Consider the following 18,352-nt stretch of genomic DNA (forward strand, 5'->3'; position numbering starts at 1 on the left):
TGAATCTTTTGTTCCCACACTTTCATTTCTGCAATTTTACACGTCTAATACATGCATGAGTAACTTATAACACACCAAAGACACAGAAAAACACGTGTTCACGCCATATGAACCCTTTAACGAAAAAACTTTCTGACGGAAAAAAACGTAGCCGGTTCTTCTGTCTTCGTTTTGTCATAATTTGTTAATGATTTAAGTGATTTTTTATTTTATGCTTTTTATTTATTTTAATTTAGTTTTTCTCCATTGTCCAAAACGCTGCAGGTTCGTGAAAATGTGATAATACATGAATGCAGGTGCTGTTGTTGATCTATTCGTTATGCTGCCGTTTGCACGTTAAAATAAATCTGTGAAAAGATTGTTTGTATTTTTAATGGGTCACAGACACTCGTCAACTGAAGCTCTCTCTCGTTTTGATGACTGTGTCCTCCGGAGGTTGTATTCAAAGGTGTATGCGGCCGAAAAGTGCGTCGTCCGGAGGACGTTCTTTTTATTTAATGCCAATTTAATATTAAATTATTATCAGGTAATGCTTAATGTTCGGATAACGATGCGTCGATTCTCGGTTATGGAAATGAACCAAATTGAACATCCCTAGTTACCATATAAATCATCCAGTCATTATCTTACTTTCTCAATCTTATTTTGCCACTAAATGCCAAATCAATACATCACTTTTTCTCACTTATAGATTGATTTAACCTTTCTGTCGGTGTTGGTTGTGTGAATCATCAGTGACATCTGAGAACGTGTAGATGTTTTACAGTTTGTAGATGTTTTTGTTATTGTACTTTTGTTGATTTTGTTAGAAGATATCTGAAACATTTGAACGATGACATGTTTAGAGGGGGAATTTGGACAATTCAGTGTTTATGTGCTAAAATATTTCTCATTAAAAAACCTGAAACACCTACACGCATCACCAGAGAGAGATTTTAAAACATGTCCTTATTTCCTCTCAACATAAATTTGAGTGTAGTTAGAAATGCATTTAAAATAATGCAACACAAAAGATGTTTGTTTGGTCTTTTGTAGAAGGTCTGAGAGGAGAATAATCTGGACACATAAAAATACAGTTCACTCAACAATTCATATTCCATCATCATTCATTCACTCTCACATGTAAATGAGTCTTTCTTCAGTGAAACCTAACAGAAGATATTTTGAGAAATGTCTCAGTGGTTTTGTGTTCATACAATTGAAGTCAATGGAGTTGTGTTGTTTGATATCAACATTCTTAAAAATATCTTCTTTTGTGTTCTGAAGAAGAAAAGAGGCAGGTTGTGTTCGTCATGATTTGGAGATAAGAATGAACTGGAGCGGTGTTCTTTATATAGATGTGAGTGTTAAACTGCTGTTCCTGCATTATTGATGTTTTAATCTGGAAGAGCTGAATGGAATATGAACACAGCGAAATGAAGTGTATAATGGGCTGTAAATGTAGATGTCATTACAGGTGATCTGTTTACCTGACACGCTCTTCTTGAACACAGGTCTCTGTTCAGCCGTCAGGAGAAACACAAACTCAGGGTCCCATCCGCTGGGGACGGACGCCTGTTAACCAATTCACACCCTGGGACACGGACGAGCCGCCTGCCAAACAGATGAGAGAGAAAGATATCACAGGTAACAAACACTCCTAGAAAGCGCCTAGAACGCTAAACCAACGGCAGGAGGTGAAGCCACCAGATGCGATCACGCCGCCATCTTGGTATGTCCAACTGACAGAGAGCGCCATTGACTTGTCAAATCGACCATCTAAAATAACCCGTTTTTCAGCTTAGTAGGCGCGCGACACCTTTTTAGTTCACATGTGTAAAAATGAATTGTTACTTTTTCAATGATCAAATAATCGTCTCATCGCAATTATTTGAAATAATCTCAATTATTGTTGATCCTTAGAAAACAAGGGTGATCTGCAGCATTTTACATCCACCGTCCTTGATCTGCACTCACTGTTACGATCGAATGACATTCCTTCATCATTTGAGTTGTATCAGATTTGTATTTTTTGTGTTTATGAGTTTGATTAAAGTGATTCCAGACGACATCATCCTCATATCTCAGTTTTTATGTTAAGACAGTCTTTTCTGTTAAGGTCACTCTATTCTTAATGTATTTATATTTTATTCATTGAATAGTAATTAATCGTTATAATTGTCAAAACCTTTAAACAAACAATTAATCGCCAATTAATTGTTTAATAGACAATTAATCGTCAGCCAAATTTTATAACTGTGACAGCCGTAGTTACTTCTGATGTTTTTTCCAATGTTTATGTTTATTTTGGGCAGAATAGCGATGTATAGATGTGTGTAAATGTTTAGATAATAAAGCTCTGTGACTTAAAGAACGTATACAGCCTGTATTTATCTGTATTTAGACGTCAGAATAAGCACGTTTGTCATATGTTGAGGTGTCTTGTTAGAGACGATTCACATACAGTATTGCGTCTTTTGCAACGTGGGTCATTTGACTAGAGAAAGCGGCGTGGCTCGCGTTTTCCGCGCGAAATGTGAATCACCCCTTAGTCTGCTGATCTGATATCTACGCACTCTATATCTAATAAGACGGGAAAATTCCCGACTATAAATAATCAACCATTTACATGCTTAAGACATTTGAGATGTAAGAATGTAATGTGAGACTTTAGATATAAAAACGGGGACTGGTAAGTTACTGTTTTATCGTAAGTATGTGATGACTCGCTATTAATTTAATAGAACGTTTGGGCATACCAACATGGCGGCGCGGTAGCTTCAGTGTAAGGACGGCATGAGCAATCCACTCATTTATATAGATCAGTGGATCTGACGCCAGATCATACAAAAAATAACAATGTTGTGGAAATGGCTGAAATGAAACATTTAAGAGAGTGTACAGTAGTGTTGTGTAGGTTTTAGTCATCTCTGCATGTGTGTGTGTTTGTGTGTGTTCAGCTGTGTAGCTGTGGCCTCCTCCGGCGGTCTGTCAGGCCGCGCTTCTGTCTCACGCGTATGCTGTTCCACACGCTCCGGCATACAGTCAGGGGACGAGTGTCCAAACACACATCATCCCCCCTCACCCGCATATGCCCCATCAGTACCAGCTGCCACAGCAGACCTCACACACGCTCCTCAACGTCCAGAGCCAAACCCTGCCCGCCGTGCCCGCTGTCTGCCAGATCACAAACCCCGTGGCCAACGGTCACCTCACACATCCCATGGTGCACTCTGCCACCACGAGCTCATCGCCTCTGACCAACGGCCAGCAGAACCCTCGGGAGACGTCCGGCGGGCTGCAGATGCTGAGAACGGTTGGATCGGGGAAATATGAGTTCACGGACCGCTGGCACCCCAAAGGTAAACCGCGCACCACACGCCTTCTGTTGCCTAATCACTTCAGAAAGTTTTCACAGGAGATCTAATGTTTCCTTGCGACGGCGGTAAAGCAATTACCATTCCTTTCTTCAGGAGCGAATGATGTTGAATACATTTATTACCTCACAGACGTTCACTTTCAATAAAAACCTCCATTCATCAACACCTACACGAGCACACAGGGTTTTCCTGTGATTTGAGGAATTCAGCTGTGATTTAAGAGACGGTGTGTGCGATCGAATACATTTACTGAGAGAATCATTTCCAAATCAATGGGAAGCTTATGTTAATCCAGTGTAAATGAATTTCACTTCATACATCAACACAGCAGAGAGAAAGACCACAGCTCATTTACTAAGAACACGTTATTATTGAAAATGTGCAACTTAAAACCCTCTTTAAAGAAAAGAGAAAAATTATATATATATATATATACACAATTTTTTTTTGTGCATTCCAATGAATATAAATCAAACTGTAGTTGGTTTGTTTTATTTTTATCCATATTAACTCAAAAAATACAGCTAACTTACACAATAAAAACATGATAACATAATAAAAAACATGACTTCTGATTTTTTTTAAAACAGAGTTCTCATTTTGGAAACAAACTCTTCAATCTGAGAGGGTTTTTAGGAAAGGAAAGGGTTTCTATAATAAGAAATGTTTTGCAGTATTTATAGTCGATTACTTAAATGTATGACGTTGACCAAGTGAAGTTGTTTGTTTAACAGCTCAGATGTTTTTAAAAACCCTTCTCAGATTCTGCGGGATCATCTTCACTTCTTCATATTCACTTTATATTAACATTTCACTTGTGCTGTTCATGTTATTCACACGATTTCTGATCTGAGATTATTAGATCATTAGAGATTGTTTAGAAACACACAGAACATTGTTGTGAACTACCATCATTTGCAAAATGTTGACATTGTCATATTTGCATTTTTATATTTATGTACATATATATATATTTTTTTTGTACTAATCCTGTTTTATCTTCTTGACTCACATAGGCTGTGTATTGTGTTCTCCTGTAAAAGATAAAGCGGTGCGTTGTGTGATTATTGTGTGATGTTAAACACTAAAGACACATTGTGTGTTTTTGTCTTAAGATTGATGTGATATTGTGTCTTTTTAACGTCTGAATCATCTGTCACACTGTTGAATGAGTATTATTCCTCTGAAGATGACGGAACGTGTAATCGCTGTGAGGCATGAGGGGAAATAAGATGAAGTTTATACATTATAGATGTTTTCAGATGACATGAACTGGGGCTCATTATTGAATATTCTCACGTCAGAGAGTGTAGAGGTGTTATGTGGGGGCAAGCAGGTGTTTTAACCCTTATGCGGTCTTCGTTTGGGGTGTACACTCATGGTCTTTGGGGTCTCTTGAGACCCCAGGCAACAAAATGTAATTTTGAAACAAAATAATTGTTTTTTAAACAAATGTGAATTTTCTATGTTCATTAATGTTTTTACTTCACATTTGTGCAGTTTTTGGAAAATTTGTGATATTTTATTTAAATAAATAATCAAATACTTTTTTATAGGTTTTTATACAAAAACAGCAAAATTGTAAAATTCACTTTATAAAAGACCCACATTTCTAACTTTCATTTTTGATGATAACATGGATAATTTGACATGGTTTAGTGTACGATTTTTGCCCATCTAAGTAAAAAATGATCACTTTTACTAGTAGATGGCTGCAGAGCTCCACTATTTCCTATGTGCTATTAGACCAACTGAATGATATCTTTTCACAAGTTATAGATTATTATATTATACATATTATAGATTAGACTCATGTTATTCATACATATTATGAAATCACAATTATAACAATAAAAATTACTTTTTGTCAAAGTTTAGCATTCTTTTACTGAAAAAGAAAAAAGTTTTTCAATAATGTTAAATTATGATTAGAATCAAACCTGAACAAGATGTTACAAAGAGAAAAGTTGGAGTCTTTACGGTTAATCATTTTCGATTCAATCATCTGTTTTCCATGTAATTCTTCAAAATTAATCTAAATATTAATTACTAACTGTAAGAGAACTGTGTGTCTGTGCTAAATTGTTTTCTCTCTCTCTCTCCTTCATGTGATCCTTCATTTCTGTCTATGTGTGTCTTGCGTTGTTTCTAATTTTAGGATGAATTTTGTCCGTTTTCTAAGCGGGACCCCGAAGACCATGAGTGTGACTTTTTTTTCTCATTAACATAAAATCAAGATAGCATTCGATTTTATTGTTTTATTTGTAGATCTAGAAAGTGTTGACCACCGTACAAAGTTTCATGCCATTTGGACAAAGAGAACATTTTTATATTATAGCAAACATCATTTGCGGGTCAAAAAGACCCAGAAGACCGCATAAGGGTTAATATCATCCAGACTATATAAAGATGTGTGCTGTTGTTAAAAACACTTTTATTTCAATCCTTCTAAGAGTTAAGATGAAGAGTGGTGTGATTCAGAGCGCTGTGGTTTATTCAGTCATTCACAGCTCTTTTGTACTGAATGAACTGAAGCTTAATTCTCTTTTTCTGCTCACAAAGACCTCTCGCCGTCTCAGTCTCTACATTCATTTGTGACCTGTCAACACTGTTTAAATATATTTTATACACAACACAAGGCAAACCATACAGTAACGATTTACACCGAAAAGTAAATAAGAATATATTTTCTGAAAGTGTTCGGTGTTGTGTTATTCTCTCCATTCTCTCATCATCTGTGATGTCAGCGGATCAGAGAAGATCATGCGAGGTTCATGACAGTGACGTTCAGAACACGAGATCTGTAGACGTGTAGCTTCTCTCTTTAACATCACTCTTGTGTTCTCTTCTACATCCTCCGAATCTTTTACAGCAAACAAATGATTTCCCGATCTGCTGTATTTCTGTCTTAAAACTGCCTAAACTCCCCCCCCCCCCATAAAGAGTGTTACTGTTTGTCTTCTTTCTCTTGTCCTACAGAGATGTTGAAGGAACTGAACCGGCAGCGGCGAGACAAAGAGTTTACAGACCTGAAAATAATTGTTGAAGGAAAAGAGTTTGAAGTCCATCAAAATGTTCTCGCTTCCTGCAGCTTGTATTTCAAGGACGTGGTGAAAAGGTTTGATCTTCAGCTCTTTTCATAGGCCTCCATCTTTCTTCTCTTGCAGGTGTGAAGATTGTGCCGGTGGTTTCCGTCACAGGGCCAGTAGCCATTCACACGCCTCGCCCGCTCCGACCCTTTCATCTTCATTTAGAAAGCATTTGAATGGGCGCAGAAGTTCCATGACTGGGGTGTTTTTCTTTATAAATGTGTTTGGTTTATCTGAGAATGTTCTGGATGACCCGCTGTCATTGTGTCTGCATCTCAATGGAGATCTTTCTCGCTCAGGGTTTTCTTTCAGAAGACTTCCGGCGCTTCAGTGTTTTCACCGCATGCGCTCTCATACTGAATCATGTTTATACTTTTCAAAACTCATGTCTTTATTGTGTTAGTTAGCTGTGTTTTTATGGCTTGAATCAAGACAAACCAACTGCAGTTTGATTGATATGAATTGCACAATAAAAAAATCATCCCTTACAGAAAAGACACATGATTTTCACATGTGATCACGTGTACAACATGTGCAAAAACCACATGTGAAATCTGTGTTTTTGGAACATTTTTGTCTGAATCCCATGTAAAGCCCATGGGCTCGCATGTAAAAACCCTTGGGATCACATGTGCGACATGTATGTGCAATATATCAACAAATGAAAACAAATAATAAACAAGTCACCACGTGGGTTTCACACAAAAATGTTCAAAAAACACAGATTTCACATGTGGTTTTTGCACATGTTGTACAGGTGATAACGTGTGAAAATCATGTGTCTTTTCTGTAAGGGATGATTTTTGAAAAAAATGTAAAAACGGAGTTATGTCATTTTGGAACCAAACTCTTCATATGACCTTCACAATCACTACAAACAAAATCTAATTTCCTAGATATTAAACATGATTACAGAACATTATGTAGTTATATTATATTATATTATATTTATTGAAAGGATTTTTGGCAGATTTTTGAAATGTGGATGTTACAGTATATTGAATATGAGCTCTATGTTTTGTCAGGTGAACAGTATAAAACTGGAGCACAAGCGTCAGTATACCGTCACGTGTGTTTGGGTTTGAATCATTGCGTCAGAAGCTGTGGAACATAAAGAACAAATGTGTTTTCATGTGCGGTTAGCTGTAAGGTTTTCACATCCTCATTCATCTCCTACAAGAGGTGTGTGAGCGTTTGATGGTGAATGTAAGTTCAGGTCGGCTTGAGTGGAGCACCAGCAAAGGAAAGTGCATTAGGAGCAATAACACACAGCGGCGATCTCGCTCTCTTCTCACTGAAGCAGAAAATGTGCTGATTCACCTCACAAACACATTTCTGTGTGTGTGCGTGTGAGAATTTTACACCGTAATATCATCTCAATTATCCGGAGAACACAGAAGAGATGTTTCTCTTGATTTTCTTTCTTTCTCTGTCTCATCGACATTCTAACGCTTGACTGGCCCTTTTCTCTTTTCTTTCTTGATTATTTCTCCTCCTCCACTGACGCCTGACAGCAATAAACTTTTGCATTTTTGATTTTTCTTTTAAGGAATAACACTCTTGTTTTTCAGCCACCTCAAGAGACGTCCCGTCCCGTCAGTCTGTTTCTTCTCATTCACACGCACACACCCTCAGTGTAATATTTAATGATGTTCATACACAGGCCGTGCTCAACTCTGTTTTAACAGTAAATCTACGGCCCAGTCATGGAAAACAATCCCATCATTCCCTGTAGGATGGCTGCTGGCTCCCTGTGCCTGAAACCCCATCATGCATTTACCTCCCTGCTTACATCATCCTGTCTGTCTGACTCTCTCTCTCTGTCTGTCTGACTCTGTTTGTCTGTCTGACTCTCTCCGTCTGTCTGTCGTAGACTTGTCTGTCTAACTCTCTCTATCTGTCTGTCTGACTCTCTCTCTCTCTCTCTCTCTGTCTGTCTGTCTGACTCTGTCTGTCGTAGACTTGTCTGTCTAACTCTCTCTCTCTGTCTGTCCGACTCTGTCTGTCTGTCTGACTCTGTCTGTCTGACTCTCTGACTCTGTCTGTCTGTCTGTCGTAGACTTGTCTGTCTAACTCTCTCTGTCTGTCTGACTCTCTCTGTGTCTGTCTGTTTGACTATGTCTGTCTGTCGTAGACTTGTCTGTCTAACTCTCTCTCTATCTGTCTGACTCTGTCTGTCTGTCTGTCTGTCTGACTCTCTCTCTCTCTCTCTCTCTCTCTCTCTCTCTCTGTCTGTCTGTCTGACTCTCTCTCTCTCTCTCTCTGTCTGTCTGTCTGACTCTCTCTCTCTCTGTCTGTCTGACTCTCTCTCTCTGTCTGAATCTGACTGTCTGTGTGACTGCCTGTCTTACTCTCTCTCTCTGTCTTTCTCTCTCTGAATCTGTCTGTCTCTCTTTCTCTCTCTGAATCTGTCTGTCTGATTCTGACTCTCTTTGTTTGTCTTCACATGTAAAGTGTGTCATGTTGCACTTTATCATCACACACAGTCTTGTCTTTCTATATTTTGAATCATTAAAAAGTTGAAGTGTGCACATGTTTCAATGTTAATATACACGTTTCCGTTTAAATTGAACAAAATCACCTGTAAAATCTAACTGGATGTTTGCGTACGCATTAAAAAAGTACACTGCACTTGAGCCTTAAGTGTTGCACATTCAAAAAATCATAAACTTATCCAGAATAATAAATCTGTTAAAATCATAAGAAAAAATCCCATACAGTCAAGCAAAGACATTTAACATGAGCGGAGAGTCACTAAAAAATGAAAACCTCAGCACTAAAGGTGAAATAAAAATCTTGTTATTTCTGCAGTTTTCTTTGCAGTGACACACTTCACCTTTAATAAAAGTGTTGATCTGCTCGGTGTTTATGTGAAGAAAACATTGATGTTTCATCATCTCTCTCTCTCTCAGACGGGTGTTGTGTATGTACAGTAAATGTATAGCGGCTTACTTCAGTTTTAAAGGAAACGTTCACATCAAATTTGTGTTCTTTTTACTCACCCACATGACGTTCAACATGTTTTAAGACCTCCCGGCGTCTTCCGAAAACAAATAAAGATATTTTAACACTTTAACACTGAATTTGTTGAGCTGCTGGTCAGTGCTTTACAATGACTCATGACGTTTATAGTTTTCATCATGATTGTTGTGCTTGAGAGAGATGTAATGTTGTCCGTGTTGTGTTATAGGTTATGGGTGGAGAACAGAAGCGGTGAGAAGATGGAGTTGACATTGAGTAACATCAGCGCTGATGTTCTGGAGCTTCTGCTGGAGTTTGTTTACACCGGATCTCTCATTATCGACTCGGCCAACGCCAAAACTCTACTGGAGGCCGCCAACAAGTTTCAGTTCAACACTTTCTGTAAAGTCTGTGTGTCTTTTCTTGGTGAGTTTCATGTTCTCCACACTCATAACAACAACTTAAAGAGTACATATTACAGTGTCCTTAAAATGACATGTCATGCGGTGTGTGATGTTGCAGTGTGTGAATGTCAGCCGTCTGCCGAGTTGTAAAGCCGAAAGTGAACGAATAACAAAGTTATTGGCTTGAGAAAAAAGGAGTCGACTCTGAATCACGCCAACGAGTCGACTCGTCTGTCGTTCGAATTTCAGTTCCGGGTCGGATTTGCGTGTAATCCGCCTACTTTCCTTTTGCGACACTGCACGCGGTAGACCAATCACAGCAGACTAGACCATCTGACCAATCAGATCAGACTAGGCTGACAGAAAGGAGGGGATTAGATGGACGAATCGCCGAACGAATCATTTAAGAGTCAGTCGAGAAATGAGGTAATAATAACGGCCTGTTAGTAGAAAATAAAAGCGTTTTTACACCGTGTATGTGCGTAAACTTGTTGTGGACACTCCATAAACCAAAGCAGGACCTTAAAAATCACAAAATATTTATGCATTTGTCAGATTGAGTTTGAATATGTGTAGTTTTGTCATGGTGACGGTGTGCAGCTGTAGATTTCAGTGATGTTCATTCAGTCTGTATCTCACACACTGCCCCTCTCAAGAGACTCAAGCTTGTGTTGTGTTGATTGACAGCTGTTCCACACACACACACACGCACGCACGCACGCACGCACGCACACACACACACACACACACACACACACAGTTCTTCATTACAGCTCTCATGATCTGTTAGGTTTGTGAAGCGATGTGAAGTCACTTGTGAGTTTCAGATGAACATATTATTGAACAGATTGATCAGTAGCACACGTGTATATCGGTTTGACTGAATCGAGAGTAAATCTTTTAAATGACTGATGATTTATTTTCACTATAAGTGTTAGCGCTCGCCTGAAATGAGTGTAAATAAAGTGTTTTGTGACAGTCATGAATTATGCGCATTCAGATTTGCTGTAGATGGAAATGAAGGTGAATAATGAGTTTGGCTTTGTCTGTGTTGGCAGCTTTGACAGATTTGTTTTTTTTTATTCTCGAGTGTGTCTCTTCCCATAAACCCCTGAGATCTGGAGATTATTAATCTATCAGCACCTCGACGGATGTCAAATGACATTCACACCACTGAAGATCTCCCTCTACACTAGGGCTGAAACGATTCCTCGAGTAACTCAAATACAAAAAAATCATCGAGACAATTTTTGTTGCTTCGAAGCTTTGTTTAATCCATTTAACTACAGTACACATGGTGATAGCTTATTGAAATGGTGAACTGCTATTTTAGTTAGTTTTAGTCTATTTTGCGAGTGAAACTTGTTTTCCGGCTGCATTGAGTCCATCAAACTAGATGCGGACTTGTGGACGCCGAATCCTGTTATTTACACACGTCATCTGGCTGTTCTGCGTGTCTGAGTGAATGAACTGCGCTTTATGAGGACATGAACACATGAACTTCATCTCCAGAGTTGCTCTGAGAGTTTATTTCAGAACATTTTACTGAGTGAAGCTAACACACTAAAAAAATAAGCGTCTTCCGACAACCTGCCAAAATAAAAGTCCGGTTAACTCTGTATTTTTATGTGGACAAATGTATTACTATTTAATTGTAAAAAAAGAAACTAAAACGAATTTAGATAAACTAAATGCATCATGCATAAGCAAGTTAGTTGTTTTGAAATTATTCTTTCTATTTTATTAATGTTTCTTATTTATACATTTGTATTAGGCCTATGTTGCATTTTGAATGTAATATGGCAATGGAATGTACTAAATGGGTGTAGTTTTCACAGATATTAATGTATGCAATAAATATGTTAATTTTTTCTAAAAACGACACAAATTAGTTGTTCATTTTAAGAGACCTGTATTATTTTCTCTTGTATATTTAGTATTGCTCTTTAATAAAGAAAAAGTAATTATTATACGAATACCCGATTAATCGATGGGAAAATCAGTAGAATACTCGATTACTAAAATAATCGATAGCTGCAGCCCTAATCATCACTAACATGCACATCTGTCCTTACAGATTTTCTTGTTATCTCAGATAAATCGTCAGATGATCAAATCATCGTTTATTCTCTCTCATGTGGTTTAAGCATGAGTGGAACACAGTGAAACACAACAGAAGATATTGGGGTTCAGTGTTGTTTGACTATCAACATTCTTAAAATATCTTTTGTGTTTGTAGCGAGGAAGGCGGGACGAGAGCCGTGTGGCAGGAAGGCGGGCCGGTGGTGTGAGTGATAATGAGTATCAGCTGTACGCGCACCGGTCCCCCATGCCTCACGGAGGAGATCGGGAGTATAAGAGGAGCGACGGGACTGCCGGCCACACGGACGTAAACAAAACTTAACTAATGTCCGGGCCCTGTCCTCTCTTGTTGGCAGTCCTGTCGTTCGTCCTCTTATGCTCCCGATCTCCTCCGTGAGGCATGGGGGACCGGTGCGCGTACAGCTGATACTCATTATCACTCACGCCACCGGCCCCGCCTTCCTGCCGCACGGCTCTCGTCCCGCCTTCCTCGCTACAGTGTTTTTTTAAATTCAACATAAATGCACAATCACCCGTGTTAACATTTATGGTGGTCTTGTGTATGAACCATTCATCAGTAAATATAATATTGTGCTCAAACGCTGAACCTGCCTCTCTTTCAAGCAGTTGATTCTTTTTTGTTTTCACGATCCAGTAATACAATTCTGTATTTTTGTGATTTCGAGATATGTTAAATGTATTGTAAACACAGTTTCAGGGTTTATGCTGTTGGTGCAGTGAACAGAGAGTTTTTGTTGACCTTTAGTTTGGTAGAAAAGAGTCTTTGTATGTCTTGACTAACTGACGTCTGTAGAGATTCTGGGGCTTTGTGTTTAATGGATGTGTGTCCCGCCGGCTCTTTGAGATATCATTCAGCTTTTCCCCGGCAACACTTGGATAAATGTAATCTTATTGTTGGCTTTCACAGCTCGTGTGTGTGTGTGTTTGTAGAGAAACAGTTAACAGCCGCTAACTGTCTCGGGGTTCTGGCGATGGCGGAGGCGATGCAGTGCACAGAACTTCACAACATGGCCAAAGCTTTCGCTCTTCAGAACTTCCCCGAGGTGGCCGCTCAAGACGAGATCCTCAACATTTCTAAAGAAGATCTGATGAGCTACATGTCCAATGACCGTCTGAACACTAAAGCTGAAGAGCTGGTGTATGAGACCCTCATCAAATGGATTAAAAAAGACCCCGACAGCAGAGTCCAGGTGAGAAACCACAGCCACGTCATTCATTATGTTCATATATCCAAGAGCAGAATGAGTTAAATGAGCAGATTCAGAAGTGTTCGACTAAACTTAAAGCTGAACTTTCTGAGTAGGCCTATCTGACAGTCTCTCCAGCCATAAAGAAACCATTGAAATATAAACCCGACTGCTTTACATCATTCTGAAAGTTTACCCACGACTGAAACTCATCTCCTGTCTGTCTGTCTGAAGCTTCTGTCGTTATAGTGCGAGTAGTGGATGGATTTTTCATGAACACTACATCAAAAAGTGTGTTTTTTTCTCTTTGAGGAAAACTTCTGTCTGTCCTGAGAATCAATCTTCACTTCTTCACTCATGTTCATGTGTCTGGGAAAGAATCCTGTAATACAGAAGATGTTGTGCTCATCTCGATGTTGTTTATTACGAGTCGTTTTAAAAGAGAATATCAGAGGAATGCAAACAACAGTGTTTGTGAGAGAGACGGTTGTTCACATGTCTGATGGCTGATATTTCACTGGTTGAGTATCAATGCCGCTTACATCTCTTAAATATCTCGTCTGGGTTTATATAAAACATAATTATATCAATTATATAATATATGATATAGGGGTGTCCTCGACTAAGGATTTACATAGTCGAATCAGACTCGTCGCGTCTTGCCTATAGTCGACGCATGCGCGTGCATGCGAGGATGACACCAGGTGGTCAACAAGGGTACAGCGCAAAGTTCATCGCAACATTGATGCACCAAAAAACAATCAAACATTCATTTACAGAATTTGTTTAGAACAGAATATACCTTTATAATAAATAAAAAACGAAATAAGCCAGATTCAAGTCGCAATGTGCAAAATAAATGTGTTTAGGTGAAATGTCTGAAATGCAGAGGAACATATATTCAAAACACAAGCCACAAATAGTAAAATGAATGGACATTTTCCTTAAACATCACGTAACGATGCTGTGCCATACAATACTAGACCAGATCTCGCTCAAAACTGTTTTCAAAATTACAAAATTACTTGATAATAATGTTTTTTTTTTGTACAAACGGGAATACAGCACGTTCATAACCAACGAACTACCAATAAAGTGACCGCATGTGAAAGAGGAATGCAATAAAGCATCTCACCATTTAAACAGTCAAAAAGTCTCTTTCACTTTTGTTTCCTGCGCACTCTTTCGCCGTCCTCCTGACACGCACGCATGCTTTCCGTGCAAAGAATGACAAGTTCCAAAAGTCCGTGCTTGCTATATACGGTGATTTTGGTCATTTTGGTTCAAAGGAGTCATTTGTTTGCGAGCTGTTCTTTTCGCAATGTGCGTTCATACTGGCGAACTCGCTGTGTACAGTATAAAGGCAGAAGTATGGTACTTCCGTCCGAGTTCGCGCGCCGTCCGCATGACGCAATTTCCGTCATCAGAAAGGTCCGACATCAGCGCATGCGCATGCGCGAAAAAGTGCACTAGTCCACTAGGGGTCAATACACACACAGAAAGTGTGCAGTGTGCCGCTCAAACCAAGAACGGTAGGCTAAGAAGCATATCCTTCTCCATTCTGTTTGGTAGTTGGTCTTTGTTGTCTTGCTGTTTGCTCAGATTGTTTGAAATGGCGAATGACTTCCGTGAAGAGTATGCTCAAGAAGCTTGGATGCAAATAAACAATGTTCACCTGAAAAGCCGTGAAACACAGCTAATACACAGTTAATAACACAGCTAAGCCTATTAGCTCTTGTACTTCGACTCTTCTTCAGCGCCTCAGCCTGGACTGATAACGAGACAGCGCCTCCCTTTAGGCGTAATGCCACAACTGCAGTTACAAACGACAGTCTGTTGGCAGAATATACGCAATGTAAGACATAATTTTGCCAAGAGACTGAGGCGGCATGAAATTTGACGGAGGCGGTCGCCTCCAATCTTTCAATGCAGAAAAAGCCCTGACATCAGTTTGCATTATTGAAATGAGTCGGGATTAAATGTGTTCGCTTTAAATCTGACTGTAGATGAGATTTGACCCACTGCTGGCGTGTGGATGAGATGGCATGAAAAAGAGAGCGCTGGAGATTGATGCCGTGACCTGATGTTTATTGTGTGTCCATCGAGGAAATCAATGTGAAGTCAGGCAGAAATGAACTTCTCTCTCCTCTGAGCTTTAGCCAATGAAATCACAAATATAGAAACCCTTCTCTTTTGTTTTCACACTCTGTTTCTCTGCCCGTCTCGCTCTTCTTTTATTCTGAGTGTTATCGAAGTGTTTCTCTGCTGGTTAACGGGCCGCTGCTGTATATAAATCAAGCGTTTCACGGTTTTGCTCGTGGGCTCGGTTCGACGGCTCTAAATCTGGAATGTTTGTGTGTTATAATGTAAGTGAAGAGAGATTTATTCTCTAAAGTCTCGATCGTCTGAAAAGAGCCTCCAGTACAGTAGCTGAAAATAATTGTGTTGCCGTCTGTTTCTCAGAGCTCATCACTCTTTTATGACTTCAGTATTTAAGTACAGATTCAGTAAACCCGCTGTCTCACGTTATGATGTCATAAAAACACCTTTAAAACAATATTGTGAGTTTTTTTAGAATATTTGATGCATTTATAATGAAGTCTTGAGGGGGATTTGTGTTTGTTTTTGACTGTCTGTAGAGACTCTCTGGTTTACAGTTGCTGAGTGTTGCGATGGGAGGCTGTTTTCACAGGTCATTTTTCACAGCGAGTCAGAGACGTTTGCTTTATCTCCACACACAGGCGTCATCACAGACGTGCTGCTGTCTGCCTCCACCGCCGCTGTGCCGTATATTCCACACACACACAGAGAGAGAGAGAGAGAGAGAGAGAGAGAAGTGTTTCTGGACATGTTTAATCTGTCTTCTTCTCAGTCCTGCACTTCTCCCCATCCATCAAAGCTCGCTCGCAGCGGCCTGCTGTCCCGTCGCAAGAATAAACCCTCCGTGTGCGTCTCCTTATCTAATGTATTTTTAATGCCTGCTTGAGTTTGTGTGTGTGGTTGTCTCTCTCTCTCCTGCACGCTTTTCACTTTTTCATTTCGTTACCAAACTGTCGCCCTCCGGCACAGAAACAACGCACATACCGGGAAACTTTTCCGAATTTCACTTTCTATTAGCATCTGTTCCTGGATTCTCTCTGAGAGCGACTGCACTTCTTGATTTATGACTCAGACAGACGCATTTTATATTTACAAGCAGCAGAATAAACATTGCAGATTTCATTTTGGCATGTAGCATCTTGCCCTGGGGACTGTTGTTTATTCTATGACTTGATAATGTGAAGAAGGCGGCGGGCGTGAAATGAAATATTAGCGAGATTAGCCGAATGTCAGTTTTCTGCTGGGCTTCCTGCAGCTTCTTGTTGCTTTCTGTTCGGTTCTGTTCTTCATCACGTTTTTACTAGTCTTCCAGTAATTCAGTCCTGCGTAGCCCAACGTTTGACCATCTGCATATCCCATCTGATCCACTACACAACGGTGTACAGAAAACACTCAAAATCATCAGAAAATGTGTTTTCGGAGATCACACGTCTGCTTTTAGATCTATAGCGACCGTCTGCATATTTACCAGTACAACCTTTACTTATGAGACTTTCGTTGTGAAATGTTTGACAGCACATCAGCATACTCTTGCTGATGCTCTGTGTTTCAGTGGATGATTTGACTAACACAAACGTGTTTTGCTGAATTAATTCTGGAGATTTCTGTGTGGAACATGTGTTAAAGATGTTTGACATGTGTCCAGCTCAGGTACAAAATCGTGTCGCTCTATTTTAGAGACAATAGCAGTGACGAACAGATATTTTGATATTGTAGAAAGCAGATTTTATAGAATAGTCATTACAGATAGAGAGAATGAAAAGGTTGTTTCTTCTTTTGACCAGCAAATATTCATCAGAAGTATTAAATGAAAACCATATACTGTATGAGCTAGGGATGGGCATTTCTGATCATATTTCATTTCGAGTACTGGACAGGTTTGAAAAACGAGTACTCGATTAATTGGGGGCGGGGCGTTAGAGGGGGCGGAGCGTGTCCCTCATACCTTGGTGACAATGAAAAGATTTTAATTACATCACTGATAAGAAAATTTATGTTAATAAAACTATTAGATATAATTAAATCGACACTGTTAGATTATAAAAAATTCACTATCAATGTTTTGAAAATAAAGTAAGAAATATCAGCGTGAGATGAAACGTCATCTCTGCCCTGTCACTTTCTGTCTGTCAGTGTCTGACGGTAAAGTCTCTTATGCTCGTGTGACATGTCTGTCTGATAGTAGTGGTCTCACCTGACATTTTGTGTCCAAATATACTGGTGCGGAGCGGGGTGAGCGTTTTTAATCCATTCTTATGAACTTCAGCGCACGTTCACGTGGCGCTCGCGGAGATGAGGAATGCTCGCGGAGATGAGGAATACTCGCTTTGCTCCGCGAGCGCAACGCGAGCTCAGCTTTCATGGGAATGGATTGAAAACGCTCGCCCTGCCCGCGAGCGGCGCGAATACAACACAGACAGAAATTCTGTGCCCACTGGATGCAGCGCAAAGAGACGCAACAAACGTCCAGTTTCTTTTTGCTTTCGCCATGTTGCATCGCGCCGCTCGCGTGCGGTGTAACGTTAGACAGAGTGTAAGATGATAACGGATCAAACTTGTTGTAGATTTGTATGTTTTGGATGCTGCTTGGCGCTGCACATTTGCACTAGACTGTATTTTCGTCAGGTTTATCAAAGTGAAACCAAGCATCGCTGTGCGCTTTCAATATGCCCTTCTGTGCTCCGGACTTGACTCTGGACCGCAAACTCTCGCAACGCAACAATCAAATATCTGGGCACAACCCGAAATGCCAGCATAACCAATCAGAAAGAAAGAAAATAATTAAAAACTGTATTTAAACCCCAAAACGATCATCGTTTTCACAATCGATCGTCGCGTTCGAGTAATCGAGTAATCGAGTACTGGTGCCCATCCCTAGTATGAGCAAGTGTGTGTTCGGAGCAGCACTCAAATCAGTGTAATGCTGTTTATCACTACACATGATAGAAGTAGAGAAGAAAAACAAGGAAAAAGTTCAAGGTTGTAGTTTATTTGTAGAATTATGGGATCATTTATCAATCGTCTCACAAGAGCAGAGACAGTGTTTCCGCTTGAATTTTGTGAAACTGTGTTGCTTGATGACATCACACGCTAATTAACATATTCGTGACGTCATCACGTAGTTTTAATACTGCGTTCAAGACACCTCG

At 39.7% G+C, this 18,352-nt stretch overlaps 1 protein-coding gene across 1 annotated transcript in view; it reads left to right on the top strand.

Annotated features, from left to right (window-relative positions):
* The window catches only part of LOC130559947 (kelch-like protein 29), a 52,003-nt gene that overhangs the window by 14,893 nt on the left and 18,758 nt on the right, over nucleotides 1-18,352 (top strand). The window contains 5 exon segments of the mRNA XM_057343344.1: nucleotides 1,494-1,626; nucleotides 2,940-3,341; nucleotides 6,339-6,477; nucleotides 9,639-9,835; nucleotides 12,847-13,106. Coding sequence (XP_057199327.1) covers nucleotides 1,494-1,626; nucleotides 2,940-3,341; nucleotides 6,339-6,477; nucleotides 9,639-9,835; nucleotides 12,847-13,106 — 1,131 coding nt within the window.

This window comes from Triplophysa rosa, linkage group LG10 (assembly GCF_024868665.1).
Source record: "Triplophysa rosa linkage group LG10, Trosa_1v2, whole genome shotgun sequence".
NCBI lineage: Eukaryota > Metazoa > Chordata > Actinopteri > Cypriniformes > Nemacheilidae > Triplophysa > Triplophysa rosa.